At 58.2% G+C, this 14,248-nt stretch overlaps 1 protein-coding gene across 1 annotated transcript in view; it reads left to right on the top strand.

Moving 5' to 3' along the window:
• NCOR2 (nuclear receptor corepressor 2) overlaps positions 1 to 14,248 on the top strand; it is a 182,696-nt gene that overhangs the window by 156,198 nt on the left and 12,250 nt on the right. Inside the window, exons 27-37 of the mRNA XM_075719315.1 lie at positions 2,099 to 2,249; positions 6,108 to 6,260; positions 6,612 to 6,698; positions 7,170 to 7,447; positions 8,270 to 8,633; positions 10,790 to 11,017; positions 11,132 to 11,377; positions 12,048 to 12,197; positions 12,646 to 12,792; positions 12,904 to 13,066; positions 13,639 to 14,186. Of these exons, the coding sequence (XP_075575430.1) occupies positions 2,099 to 2,249; positions 6,108 to 6,260; positions 6,612 to 6,698; positions 7,170 to 7,447; positions 8,270 to 8,633; positions 10,790 to 11,017; positions 11,132 to 11,377; positions 12,048 to 12,197; positions 12,646 to 12,792; positions 12,904 to 13,066; positions 13,639 to 14,186 (2,515 nt within the window). The remainder of the gene's footprint in view (positions 1 to 2,098; positions 2,250 to 6,107; positions 6,261 to 6,611; positions 6,699 to 7,169; positions 7,448 to 8,269; positions 8,634 to 10,789; positions 11,018 to 11,131; positions 11,378 to 12,047; positions 12,198 to 12,645; positions 12,793 to 12,903; positions 13,067 to 13,638; positions 14,187 to 14,248) is intronic.

Genomic DNA, 14,248 nt, shown 5'->3' with positions numbered 1-14,248 from the left:
CAAGGAAGTGGAGCGGAGAGAAGGAGGAGATGGGTGGAGGGCCCAGGCCAGGCGGAGGAGAGGGGGAGGCTGCGAGGTGCATGTAAGGTAGCGAGGTCTCCTGCCAGGGCTGAGCGTGCTGCGTTGGGGGTCCTGCCCAAAGGCTCTCTTGAGCAGGAAGATGCTTTGGCCTTAATCTCCACCATCCATCTTCAGAAGAGCAGCTGGCAAGCGGGTGATAGTTTTTTGCAGTGTGAGTTATTGCTCATCTGGTAACAGAGCGGAGAGCATTAAAAAAAAAAAAAATCTGTTTCCCTGTGGGGATTTTATCTGGCCATCATTCAGATATTTAAAGCCACTCGCGCTCAGATTTTTGCCTGCCTCCTTCGAGGAGGGTGTCCACATTGCCTTTGGCCCTGGGGACCTGAACCTGAATCCTAGCCCAGAGCAAAGGTTTCACTTCCCTGGTGCCCTGCATCCAACAGCTGCCAGGAGCGGACGCTCGGGGGCTGTAAATAACCCATCGGAGCAAACGCAGGCTCCGTCCCCTCGCGTGCCCCTGCAGCAGCTACGGGCAGCGATGGGTGGGCACGAAGGGTCTTGAGCACCATGTGCCAGAGATCAGACGATGAACACAATTTGTTGAGGTGCTATTTTACATCCAGCTAATTAATCCATCTAGTTTCCTTTGTTCGGCTTGGGAATAAGGTACAAAGCCCAGACCCAGAGCATTACCTGCCGCTCTTGCTGGCCCAGCATCCTGCATCCGTCTGCTCCCGCTGGGGAGAAGGAGCCCCCTGTTCCGGCAGCAGCTCCGGGTACCAGAGCTGATATTTGATCTCAGATTAGTCATCCAGTTCGTAGAAGGCAGATCTTGAATATATGCTCTCTGCTCTGAAGCCATCTGTCATTGCTTGCTTTCAAATCCCCTCTGAGCACGTCTGCGGAAGGAAGATGAGTTACCTGGGGCTGGGAGAGCCGGTTGGGAAAGCCGGTACCGGGTGTACTGCGAGGGCAAAGAGTCAGAGCATTGAACCCACGCGCTGGCACATCCTGGCAGCTGCGGCGGGGTTTTGGGGACCACTGGCGCTCAGAGGGCTTGGTATAGAGCAGGGGCATCTCCAAGCTGGGGTGGGGAAATAGTCTGGCCTGGCACAAGCTGGAAGCGCCAGCAAAGCTGGCTGGGGCATTGCTTCCGAGGCTGAGCATCGGTCCTGGGGGTTGGTGGGGTTAAATGAGCAAAGCGGGAGGGCGTCAATCAAGAGCATCCCTGGGCCTTCCCTGCAGTGGGGGGGCGGGACTGTCACCCCACAGTGGCTGCTCCCCGTTGGCACCGACAGGTTGTGGTGGCAGAGGGGTGTTAATCACCGGCAATGTCTTCAAGGACATCCAGCGCTGGGTGTTTTGAAGGGGATTCGGAGGAGGGCAGGTCGCTGTGAGCCGTGTCCGTGTGTGCCTCTGGGGAAAGAGAGGTTTCGGCTCACAGCAGTTTGCGTAAGGAGCCTGATGCTGTTTCTGTGGGAGAGCTAACCGGCAGGCTTCGCTCCCCGACCTGCTCCAGGACGGGTCTCGTTGACGCCTGCCGTCTCGCCCGGGCGTGCTGCCAGCCGCCCGCTCCCATGCGCGGGCAGCTCTCTGAAGGTCACGCTTGCTGCCGGCAGATGTGCCGTGGGTGGGCAGGACATCTCCGTGGCTCCTGTACCAGGCCGGGAAAATAGGTTGCAGAGAAAAGCTAACGCTTGAGCGGTCCTCGGCCATCACCGAGGGGTCCCCGGGGGGCACCGCCCTGTCCCCTCAAACCTGCGGGGTGGAAGCGAGCCAGGTAGCTTATTCCGAAACACGCAGGCTGAGGGAGTTGCTGTTTGGGAGGTCTGCGCTGTCCTCACCGCCCGCCTCTTCCCAGCAGCCTCGCATAGATCACGTACCTTTTTACCGCTCCTCGTTATCGTCCTCATCAATAATTAAGCTGCGAGTCCCTCGCTGTTGGCTGCGCCAGGAAGCGGAGGCCGGGCGCGCTCTCCCTCCGCTCAGCCTCCCGCGGGGAACAGCCTGTCCCTGTGCGCGCGCTTGCTTAATTGCTTGTGACACCGTTAAATATGGATCTTGGTGGCTTTCCAAGGGCACCCCGGCAGAAGTGCTGTACAAAGGAACCATTACCAGGATAATCGGAGAAGACAGCCCCAGCAGAGCAGAGAAGGCGAGAGAGGATGCCATGCCCAAAGGACATGTCATCTACGAAGGAAAGAAGGGCCACGTGCTGTCCTACGAGGGTAAGTGGTAATCCTCTGCCTTTTTAGGGCAGGCGCCGGGGGTTTGTGCCGCTGTGGCTGGGAGTCGGGAGCTATTTGAGGAAAGGCTGACGAAGTGCAACGGGCCAGCCTCGCGTCTGTACTTCCAGCGTCGTTTCTCTCCCTTCCCACCCCGCCTGCCTACAGCCTGGCTGGGTTTCCCTCTGTCCCATATGGTGTTCTTGCCTTGGAGGCAGCTTTGCTGGCAGGCAGGGGCACGGTGCAGCCATGGCCATGGGCAGGGTTTCTGGTTTTGGTTGGTTTTAGGGAGCAGGGGAGAGGAGAGGACCAGATGGGAAGGTATTGCCTTCATTCCTAGCACCCTGTGCAGGGGCGGACTGTCCGAAAACGTTATGAGAGCATCCCCAAGCTCTTGGGCCAAGGTGGGACTCAAGAACCTGCAAGATGGTGACGAGTCTGGTAGTTTGGCATAAAGGTTTATTTGGACACCAGGTTTCCACCTGCAATGTCTAGGGCGCTGTGCAGCTTTCCCAGCGTGGGGCTGCCCTGCAGGAATCCTCCTGGGCCCGGCAGCACCGTGCCTCAGTATTTTGTGAGCTTTGCTACGGCATCGGTAGCTATTGGAGGGGGTGAAGCTATTCCCGTGCCCCACAAGGAGCCTGTCTGCGGGGTGCGTTGGTCTGTTGCCAGCTGCTACGGCCCGGAGGCGCTGAGGACCCCAAGGGACCTGCCTGGAGCCCCATCTAGGGTGCAGAGCTGCCTCCGGCACAGATGGTGTCACTTGCTAACCAGGCTGACCCTGCCCGGCTGGGAAGCAGAGTACGGCAAAGCAAAGCCAGGCGAGCAGCCGGGCTGCTCCAGAGATGGCTCTGGAGAGACCAAAAAGCCGTGTTGCAGCTCGCATCCCTGCTGCACGGTAACGCGCTTCCTCGGTAAATGCCGACGGTGCCTCGCTGCGTTAGCGCTATCAGCAGGCAGCCAGCAGCTGCTCCTGCCTCCTCTGCGCCTGCTCATCCGTTTGCTGCACTGGCCATCAAAGCTGCTCTGCGAGTCCCGGTGGCTCCTGTTAGAGATAAGCAGATGTTTCTCTCCAGTGAGGCTGGAAACGACCCCTCCGTGCTCGCCTTTTGCCGTGCGCTGGGTCGGGCATCTCTGGCCTGGAGCCGGGCTCCTCCTCACCGGAGCTGGGGTCAGGAGGAGCTGAGTTACAGACACCGCAGCCCCGCGTCCTCTTGGGGTAAAATACCGGCGTGTGCTCTGGCGTGCGCGGGGACGGCCGTCCTCTGTCGCCTCAGTTGTGTCACCTCTCTCCTCTGTTGAATTTGGAGATGCCTAAGGAGCAGATCCTACCCTCAGACACGCTCGCCCGCCTCAGCGGGTATCTCTGGTCGGCTGCTGTGCTGCCTGAACCCTCTGCCTCCCTCCCCGGGCGGCTGCACGCCTCCCTGGGGCAGAGCATCCCTTTTAGCCTGCCTGGCAGCCCGGGCCCTGCGGCCAGTCCTGCAGGCAGAAGTCCCTCTCCTCCTGCCCACGAGTGCAGGCAGCGGTTTCATCGCAGGCTGGTTGTTTCATCCGGGGACGGAGGCAGAGGGTTCAGGTCAGGCCTCGGGGGACAACTTGCAAGCTTTGGCTGATGCCACCTCTGTGTGTGTGTCCCCTGGGACCGCAGGAACCTTTCAGCACAGGGCTCTGCGCCGTGCCTCTCGCCCGCCATGTGGAAACCAGCTTGTGCCATGCCTGCCCGCATTCGCTGTCAACTCTAGCCCAGATAAGAAGTGTCACCACGGGAGACTTGTGTCTGGGCGCCCTTTGGGACAGTTGGCAGGGCTCAGACCAGGGAGGATGCAGGAAGCGTTTCAGGACTTGTTTGTGCAAGAAGCTATTTTAATCTCCTTTGCCCAGGCTTGGAGTTGAATGAGGTTGATCTCAAAAACGGTGCTGCGAGGGGAGAGAGGGGGAAGGCTGCCCGTGCCCAGAGCTGGGGTCCCGCTCCGGGCAGCGGAGACCTGCAGACCAGACTTTTCCCCATTGCACGCGCTTGTCGGTCTCAGCCCGAGTCTCCTCGGCTGCAGCCTAAGCCCATCGCCTCTCGTCCTACCCCCTGTGGACACAGATGAGGAATTAATTCCTTCCTCTCCACGGCAGCCTTTTACATGCTTGATAGCGTTTATCACATCCTGAGTAATCTCGCCTGCTTCTGCAGCCTCGCCAGCCCTGCTGCCTGCCTCCTTCCCGCCGTACAGCCCAGCAAGGCTCTGCGGCCCGGAGCGGAAGAGTTAAAAAAAAAAATTAAATAAGAAAACTGAAATTGTTGGTGATTATGAATTTTGGCAAGCAGAAAAAAAATTGCAAATTCTTTAGTGTCATGAGGGTGCTTAAAATAAAAGAGCTGTAATGAGACGAGATCCTGTAGCATGTGCGAGCTGAATTGTGCTAGATTGGTTATTCTCATTCTGCATATGTTTGCTGATGGCTTCTGCAAGGCAAGGGACGTGGTTTTGGAGTGATTTTCTTTCTGTTTAGTCTCTCTTCCCCCTCGCGCCCTCCCCCTGCTTCCCAGCGGTACAAAGGGTGCCCGGGACCGCGTCCCCTTCTGCAGAAGGGCTGTTAGCAACAGATGTGCCTTGATGACAGGGTGCGGGCACATCGCCCCACGTCTGCTGCAAGGTGCTTGGCTGATTCGGAACATCACCCCCGGATTTCTCCCATCAAATGAATGTGAAGTGAAGGCTCGGGGACAGATCCCCCTCTTGTTTCCCCGCACGCAGCCCCAAACCCTTTCTGGATTGAGTGGGTGCTGATTGTGGAAACCGATAGTGGGCGTGAAGGTGTAATAATCCCATTTCATTAATTACTGGTTTTGCCGAGGAGGACTTTATTTCCTGATTGTCCGCGATGGAATGAATGTTTTTAACTTCTCCTCTGTTTTCTCTAATTGTATAACCACCTTCTCTGCCCACGAAGAGGAGGATCAGGGCATCCTTGGCCAGGCCAGGGATGATGGGCAGAGGCGTTTGTCTCTCCAAGCCAACATCCCCGCTCAGAGCTCGTTACATAAACACGAGGCATTTGGCTGGATCAGAGGCTGCCTGCTAAATTCACAGCTCGCCGCACATGACGGATGCCCATCGCCCAGGGCGGGCCTGATGCTGCCTGGCACGGGCAGGGCTGTGCTTGCAGAGTTGTGGGGGCTGCAGCTCGGGACGGTTGTCCACTGTTGGTTTGCAGAAGAATCTGCTCCAGGTTTGGGCGAGGAGGTGGTCGGTGATCTCCCGTCACGCTGGTGCTTGCTCCGTCAGTTCTGCATGGGACTTTTTGCCGTCTCTCGCAGTTCTTGCGTGCGCTCGCTGCTGTTTCAAAGGAATTTCTTTCAGCTTTGCCTCTCCCCCCTTTTCCCTGGTTTTCTCACCCAGGGAGTGTCTCGGCAAATGTTAAGGCTGGCCAAGATCCCAAACAGTAGGTGTCTAGCAAAAATCAAAACAAATGGGGGGGGGGGAAATAAAAATCACCAGACCCACAAGGCCAAGTTCAGTGGAACCGCAGCTGCTGACACCAGCGCCGCGCTGGCTCCGGGCTGTCCTGCTGCCTACATCTGGCCCCCACCGGGGCGGGAGGGAGCGGGACACGACAGGGCGGATGCTCCTACCCGAGCGGGAGGCACAGAACTGGAGTCTGAGGCAGGCAGGGAGGGGAGAAAACACCAGCTGAATTTCTTGGAAGCCAACCTCGTGCGATGTTTCTGGCTTTGCTGAGCGTTGGCTGATGCTGGGATGGGATCTGACCTTTCAGCGATGCAGGCAAACAGCAGTAAACACCCTCCCTTGGCCGGTGCTGACTTTCCGTGCTCCTGATGGTGCTTCTCGGCGTTCCCTTCCTCAGGTGGAGTTGCTGCTTCTCAGTGTCCCAAAGAAGACAGCAGGAGCTCAGGAGCTTCGCATGAGACCACAGGAACCAAGCGGACCTACGATATGATGGAGGGGAGGATCAGCCGGGGCTTGTCAGCCCGTGACACCTTATCTGCCAGCATTGAAGGTGGGTCTGGGTGAAACCTTTCCCCCGTGCTGTGTTAGTAGTCACCCATCTTGTCTCTTGTCTCCATGATGCACCTTCCCGTGCCCCTGTTTTGGCAGTGGCTAGCTGGTGCCTTGCAGCACATCCCAACAGGACAGCAGCTGACCAGCATGGGAAGACAAGGGACACAGACTGGCTCATTTGCCTTTCATTTCTGTCCTGGTAGACCAGTTTCAGGACTACAAAAAAAAACAAAGCATGTTTTAAAAAAAAGAGAAATCAAGTGATTAAGAAATTGTTGATGTTTTTCCTTGTTGTCCCAGGGGTCCCTGGTAACAGTCGTGTATTCTTTCCCCCTTGGATCTGTTCTAGGTCTCATGGGTCGAGCGATCCCTCCAGACCGACACAGTCCCCATAACCTAAAGGAGCAGCATCACATGCGGGGCTCAATTACACAAGGTAAAGCCTGCAAGCAGAAGATGGCCACGGCCAGAGGTAACGTGGGGAAGTATCTCACATGCATGGCCCTTTGTTCTTGTTGTCAGGCTAGGGCAGGAGGAAGCAGGGATGGACACATCAAGGTCCAGCTGTAGATCCCTGCATTCTCAGCTACGTGCTCAGAGAGATTTTCAGTCTTGCTCAGCTTCTACCAGCCTAAACTCTCACCGAAGTCAGGGGTAAAATTCTCAGTGATTCTCATGAAGGCAGGTTGAAACTAGTGTGAAATGGGTCCAGAAAGTGGTGGTAGATGTGTGGTGGTCCAGCTGCATTAGTGATCCAGCTGCTCTGTGTGCTCAGTTGGGCACCAGTCCCTGAGTTACATGCATTAACTAGAGACCCTCTTGAAATGCGCATCCACATGGGGACTGGGAGTCCAGTGTCTGGCTGGGCAATCGCCCTCTGCATCCATCGTCTGCTTGGGGGTTGCAGGAATACCTCGATCCTACGTGGAGGCCCATGAGGACTACCTCAGAAGAGAAGCCAAACAGCTCAAGAGGGAAAACACTCCACCGAGGGACTTATCCGATGCCTACAAGGTCAGGTCTCACGAGGGCCTTACTCCTCTGAAAATGAAACCAGCCCATGAAGGTCTGGTGGCCACGGTGAAAGAAGCGGGAAGATCAATCCATGAGATTCCCCGGGAGGAGCTGAGGCGGACACCAGACATCTCTCTGACGAGACCTCTGAAGGAAGGCTCCATCACGCAGGTGAGTATGGGGTGACCAGCAGATGAGCTCAGTCTTACTCAGGCTGCTGTCCTTGCACAGACCCTGGGGACCATTCCCAAGGTAGAAGGAGAGCAGAGGGGGCTTCAGGTTGCAAACACATCACTGGTCAGAATTGAGGCTCTGCTTGGGTACAGGTTGCCCTTCCCCATTATTTGATCTTTAAAGGTCCCTTCCAACCCAAACCATTCTGTGATTCTATGATCCGTCCCAGCAGATAAATGCAAAACCTGGGGAAAGGAGCTCAGCACTGCCTGACCTGTTAAGAAAGCTGCGCTCCATCCACACGCACACATGGAAGGGGACACATTTGGCTCTTGTTCAAGGCCAGAGTCAACTCGGTGCCCTCGGCAGTTGTGACTCTGGGTGCACATAATCTTGGGCTCCTCCCTTTGTAGGCAAGTGTCAACCCAGCGAGGCCAGTAGTTAGGGTGAAACGTGGCATGCTGTCTCCTGTTGGGCTCCAAATATTTGGAGGGTTCCCATGACACCTCATAGTCCTACCTCATTTCACAGTGCGTGTAGGAGAGAGGCGTGATGGGCACAGCCAGCCTTCGGCAGTGACTCATCATCGTCTTGTCGGAGCACAACAAGACATGCAAGATGGGTACTCCACCCTGTCCTGTGCCATGCAGAGCTGTTACCTCTGCTTTGCCGATGGCTGTTGCTGTTTGACCAAGTAATTTGGTGTACTGACCCACTGACCGAGGAAGCACGAGTCCCAGTGAAATTTGGTGGGATGCGGTCACTGCACCCCCTTCTGCTCTACGCCCCTTTGACGTCCCGTCTGCCTTCTGTCCTCAGGGTACCCCACTGAAGTACGACAGCAGCTCTTCCTCCTCAAGTACCAAAAAGCATGACGTGCGGTCCATCATCGGCAGTCCCGGCAGGACTTTTCACTCTGTGCACTCACTGGATGTCATCCAAGACCCGAGGAATTTGGAGAGAGCTTACGAAGACAGCCTGAAAAACAGGCCAAGCCCGGTGACAAACTCGGGTGGTTCCATCGCCAGAGGGGCTCCTGTGATTGTACCCGAGCCGGGCAAGCCCCACCAAAGTGCCCTCGCCTACGAGGACCACCAGGCAGGGCACAGCACGGCGTTCGGCAGCCACTTGCACAGAGGGTCTCCGGTCTCCACGCGGGAGTCCACGCCACGGCAGCATGAAGGTACTTGGCGAACCTTTTATTTGATGCTAAGCAAGCCGAGCAGGCAAGGTGTGCGGGAGGTGGCTGCTGATCCCACCTGCCCGAGCCGTTCCCGGCAGGTGCCCGTCGAACCCGTTCTCCCCAGCACCCCGCGCCCACTCTTGCCCGCGGCCGCGGCTGACTCACGGTACTGGGGCAGCTGTCGGGGACGGCTGAGGCTCAGCTCCCTCCCCGGGGGTGCTCACACGGTTGCAGCGAGGGCACCCCACATCTGCGCCGGGGTGACCGAAGGGAGATTGGACTATGGCTGGTGAAGCTGACGGTGTTTAGAAAGCGTCTTCCCAGTCCCGGCGTTGGCCCAGGCACCCCTGTTTCTACAGGCAGGCAGGAAAGCAGTGTGCCGGGTGGGGGGGTCTTCACACTTTTGACCGATCTGGTGTGTGTGTGTTTGCCTACCTCATGTGTTTATGCCTCATCCGTCACCTGGGCACCCAAGTACCTCACCTCCAGCAACATCTAATCCCTTCTGAGCCGGTGGATCCGGGCAGTGCAGCTGGCCTTTGGGATCTGCCATCTCCCCAGCCCATCTGCCTGCACCAGGCAGGGTCTGCCCGTGCCTCCGGCATCAGCCATCTCCTGCCCCCAAAGCCGGACCTGGGGCTCCTGGGGAGCAGGCGCGTGTCTGGGCTGTGCTCAGCGGTCTGGTGAGACACGCTCAGCTCCAGAGCTCAAAAATCCCTCTTGCTTCCTGCCACCTTTGTGGGCAAGATCAGTGCTGAAGCCAGTCCTGAAGACACCTTGTCCCACCGAGCCTGCTGGCTATGGGTGACTGCTTCAGGGCTGTTTGCATCTCCTGCCTGCAAATCCTTATCCTAACCCAAAAGTCTCATGATTTGGGGGCGTGCAGCACAAGACACTGCAGTCTGCCAAAACTGAGGCCAAGACGCGCCTCTCCGATGAGGAGCGGGAGAACAGGCTGTGCAACGCAGAGCTCCTCCAAAAAGCCTCCCCCATCGCTCGCTGCCGGCTGGGCCAGCTCCAAGTCTCTGTGGTTGGTGTGTCCCATTGCCGCAGCCTCTGCTGTCTTCCCGGTTAGGTCAAGCATTTTGGGGGAAGCCTTCAGAGGCTGGCAGCTCTTTGAGATTGGCACATACAGTGAGCACAAGGCGGGGGAGGCAGTGCCCAGGCAGTGGGGGGGGGGTGGGTCCCAAGGGAAAAATCAATGTTCCTGCAAAATACCAGTGAGAAAGTGCGTGTCTGGAGCTCACGGGGGTTTGGGGTGCAGAGGATCTGCAGGAGGAATCCCCAAGGCACGGGTTGGAGTCAGAAGGCAGCTTTACCGGGTTGCCTGAGCTTTCCTTCTGCCCCGACAGTAGGTTTGATTTATTAGTGGCTTCCCTGAGACGCCAATTTTCATGAAAGGAGCGGGAGCGGTAGTTCACGTGGCCTGTGTTGCAGCCAAGGTTGTTTTAAAGTCAGCAACAACGGGGCTGGATCCATCTGCGTGCACCTGAGGGGGCTGCTCCTTGCTCCCCGAGCAAGGGCTGGGCAGCGTTTGGTGTGCAGCTTGGCGCGAGGGCTTTGGTCATGCTCCTTGGGGGTGGCTCTGTGTTGTGGACACGGGAGCTGGTGATGCTCATCTCAGGTGGAGCGAGAAGCACCACCAATGCCCAGCTCAGGTTGGAAGAGCCGAGAGAAGTCCCTGACATGATCCAACCTCCGTCCATGTGTTGGGAAGAAGCTTATGGCTCCAGAGAGTGGCAGGTGCTCAAACCCTCCAGACTGCATTTCGTCACCATTGCCAGGAGTTTCAGGGTCCCCGGCTCTGCCCGGCAGTGGTGACTTCCTTGTGCCGAGGAGCACGGCAGCAAGGCTCCACCACCAGCTGCTTTGCAGCCCGGGATGAACTCACAGCCCACCCGGCGTGGCCGCGGTGGATGCGCTGGGGTGGAGGGATATTTCGGGACAGGCTTCTCCTCCTGGGTGAGACCGGGACTTGGCCCGCCTCGGCCTTGATGGTGTAACGGGGCATGGCGATGCAGGGAGGAGGGAAAGGTCCCTCAAGTTCAGGGGGAGCCACGGGCATCCCTGGGGGACACGCTTGGCCGCGTGCACCCCTCGGGGATGCGGCTTGGCCGCGGTGCTCAGTCTGACTCACTTCCTTCTGCTCGCTGCAGGGAGCATCACTGCCGGGAAGCCGGTGTCCCAGGACAGAAAGATCACCCCCACGTCAAGAGAGCTCACCAACTCCAAGTCTCCGCATGCCCCCGTGGCCGACCACCACCACCCCATCTCCCCGTACGAGCACCTGCTCCGTGGCGTGAGCGGGGTCGACCTGTACCGAGGACACATCCCGCTGGCTTTCGACCCCGCCGCCATCCCGAGGGGAATCCAACTGGAAGCAGGTACCTTCGGTGGGGGCACGGTCTGTTTGCGATTGGTTTTTTCCTTGCTATGCTCTGAAAGCATGAAGGTCTCTGGGGAAAACCACTTCACGTCTGCATCCTTTTCTCTCCCAGCTGCTGCTTACTACCTGCCAAGGCACCTGGCTCCGAGCCCCACGTACCCCCACCTCTACCCCCCGTACCTCATCCGGGGCTACCCAGACACAGCCGCCATGGAGAACCGACAGACCATCATCAACGACTACATCACGTCCCAGCAGATGCACCACAACGCCGCAGCCACGGCCATGGCACAGCGGGCGGACATGCTGCGCGGCTTGTCGCCCCGGGAGCCCTCCCTCGCCCTCAACTATGCAGCAGGTCCAGCCGGCATGGCACCGTCCGGGGGTTTGGGGGCATTTTGGGAGGAGGAGGCTGGGTCAGGCCAGCACCACCGGCTCCAGCGCTGGGGTCAAGGGCCGAGCCAGCAGCACGGTCACCCAGCAGTGTAGGAACTCAGCCGGTCAGCATGGAGGACAGCCGGGGGGAATTCGGTGCTCTTTTTGCCATCTTTAGTTACTTGAAGCTCCTTACGTGTAGCTCTGGTTTTGGGTCACAGGAGCACTTCCCAGCCTGACCCTTCTGGCCCTTGGAGATTAAAATACACTCCCAGAAGAGTATCTGGCTTTCTGCAAAAAGCAGAGCGTGCTGGGGAGTGTGTAGGGTGCGGTGTGGGTCTCCGCAGGCAGAGCAGCGTTGGTCTCCGGCTGGGGGGAGCTGTGGCTGATGCCTCCTGCATCCCCCTCGCTCAGCTGGGATAGATCTCAGCATTTTTCCTCCCATTATTCCCAGCAGCAGGACACGCTGTATTTGCCCACAGCAGGGTCCCCTCCCCTGAGAACCGGCGCCTGGGAGCTGTGGGCTCGCTGGCACCCCTGCACTGCACCAGAACAGCGGGACGAGTCGACCCTCCCCGGCATCCCTCCCCACTCCAGCGCGGCCAAGTTGCAGCAGCTCAGCGTCATCCTGACAGTCCTCTCGTTTCTCTCAGGCATCATCGACCTGTCCCAAGTGCCACACCTGCCCGTCCTCGTGCCCCCTACCCCCGGCACCTCCGCCACCACCATGGACCGCATCACCTACATCCCTGGACCCCCCCAGACCTTCGGCAGCCGGCACAGCAGCTCCCCGCTCTCCCCAGGTAACGCTGTAGGTTGCTTTTCCCATGGGAAAGCAGTCAGGCAGGGCGCCCTTAACCAGTTCAGAGCCGTGAGCTCAGCATGCCGGGGCAGATGGGGGAGCCCAAATTCATTTTCACGCAGGGAGCAGCCCGCTGGCTCCCTCAAACCAGCTCCTCTGATCCTGCTTGTTGGGGGCTTCCTTGCTTTTCCCCCTTCTTTCCCAAAGTGGCAGCTGGCAAACAGCTTTGGGGAAGGCTGTACCCCAGAGATGGCACCAGGACAGTTATTGCAGGATTTGCCCGGGTTTTGTCACACCGGTTGCCCCCATCTGTCCTGCTCCAGGTGACCTTGGAAGGAGCCGTTCCTTATCTGCTCTGCAGACACAGCAATGTGAAGAGCAGGCGGTGTTCCCCGGGGCGGGAATCACTGCATGTGCAGCCCTTTCACTGCCTTTTGGTTGGGTTTCAGGAGGCCCCACGCACATGACCAAACAGTCGGGATCGTCAGTGTCCGAGCGGGAACGGGAGCGGGAGCGGGAACGGGAACGGGAAAGGGAGCGAGAAAAATCCATCCTGGCGTCCACCACAGTGGAGCATGCGCCCATCTGGAGACCAGGTAGGCTGGGGAGGAGCCCGGCACCACATCCTGGGGCCCGTGTTGGATGGAGGTAGGGTTGGGACTATAAAACGAAGAGCTAAAGAAGCCCTCCTTTGTATTTTCCCCCAGGTACAGAGCAGTCCAGCAGCCGTTCGTCCTCACACTCTCACAGCCACCAGCACTCTCCCGTCTCACCCCGCACCCACGAGACCATCCAGCAGCGCCCCAGCGTGCTCCACAACACGAGCATGAAGATCATCTCCTCGGAGACCCCCACCCCTTCCGTCCTGCGGTATGTCTCCCCGCCACAGTTCCTGCTGCTTGCCTGGACCCCTGCACTGGGGCAGCCATGGTGGTTAATTAGCGAGCATCGCATGGGGCACCTCTGAGATGGAGCGAGGGTTGGTTTGGCCTTCAGTCTCAGCGGGAGCAGGATTGGAGCTTACAGGGAGGTTGTGATGGGGAGAGGTGGATTCTGGTGCCCAGTTCCTTTGCTTTTCCTCGTGGTTTTTACTGCTACCAGGAGAGAAAGCAGGAGCATCCCAGGGCTGTCTGTGCTCAAATCACATAGGCAAGAGGGTATCACTCCTCTTGCTGAGGGTTGCCTGGTGGTAGAGTTATGAAGGTCTCTAGGACCTGTCCCATAGATTTTATTCTCCCCAGTGGATGCATCCAGGCCACAGCCAATACCCCATGACCTTGGTGGAGGCTCCATCTGAGCCCTCCTCACTTGCTCCATCACAAGCCAACCCTACGCTCAGGAGAGCTCGGCCAGGCAGGGCTGAACACCAGGGCTCCGGTAACAGCGCTCCCCTTTCTCCACGTGCTTGTCTCATCTTCGTCTTGTCTTCCGTTGTCTTCCAGATCCTCCTCCACTACTACCACGTCGCCGATCCGCTCCGCCGCTTTCCCCTCGGCCTCCACCCTGCGCTCCTCCATCAGTGCGGCAGATGGCTACACGGCCCTGATGGACCCGGCTGTCCTGCAGAAAGAGGCCTCTCGGGTGCGGGAAGCCAAGGCAGAACGACCGCAGACTGACAACAACGTCTTCACCTCAAAGCTGCCCAGTGGGGCCAACCTCGAACAGTCGCCTTCACCCATTAAAGCCATGGAGTCGAGACCTTTACCCGCCTCCGGACCTGGTTCTTCTCATCACTATAGCAGAGGACAGGGGAAAAGCCAGCAGCACCATCACCCTCTGGACCAGCAGCACGCAGCCTCGGGCCCCGAGCAGCACAGTAGAGAAAAGAGTCAAAGTAAACCCTTTTCAATGCAGGAGCAGGAGCTCCGAGCACTCGGTAAGACCACCACGACAGCGGCCAACTTCATAGATGTGATTATCATGCGCCAAATGTCTTGCGATAAGGGGCAGCGAGAAAGAGGCTCGCTAAGTAACGACTCCGCTAGCGATGGTAAGAAATTGGAGGGGAGAGGCGAGAGAGCTGTGGCCTGAAACCCATTTTATTTCATTATT

Source organism: Pelecanus crispus, chromosome 11 (genome assembly GCF_030463565.1).
Source record: "Pelecanus crispus isolate bPelCri1 chromosome 11, bPelCri1.pri, whole genome shotgun sequence".
Classification (NCBI taxonomy): Eukaryota; Metazoa; Chordata; class Aves; order Pelecaniformes; family Pelecanidae; genus Pelecanus; species Pelecanus crispus.
This window is presented reverse-complemented; position numbering and strand designations above follow the sequence as displayed.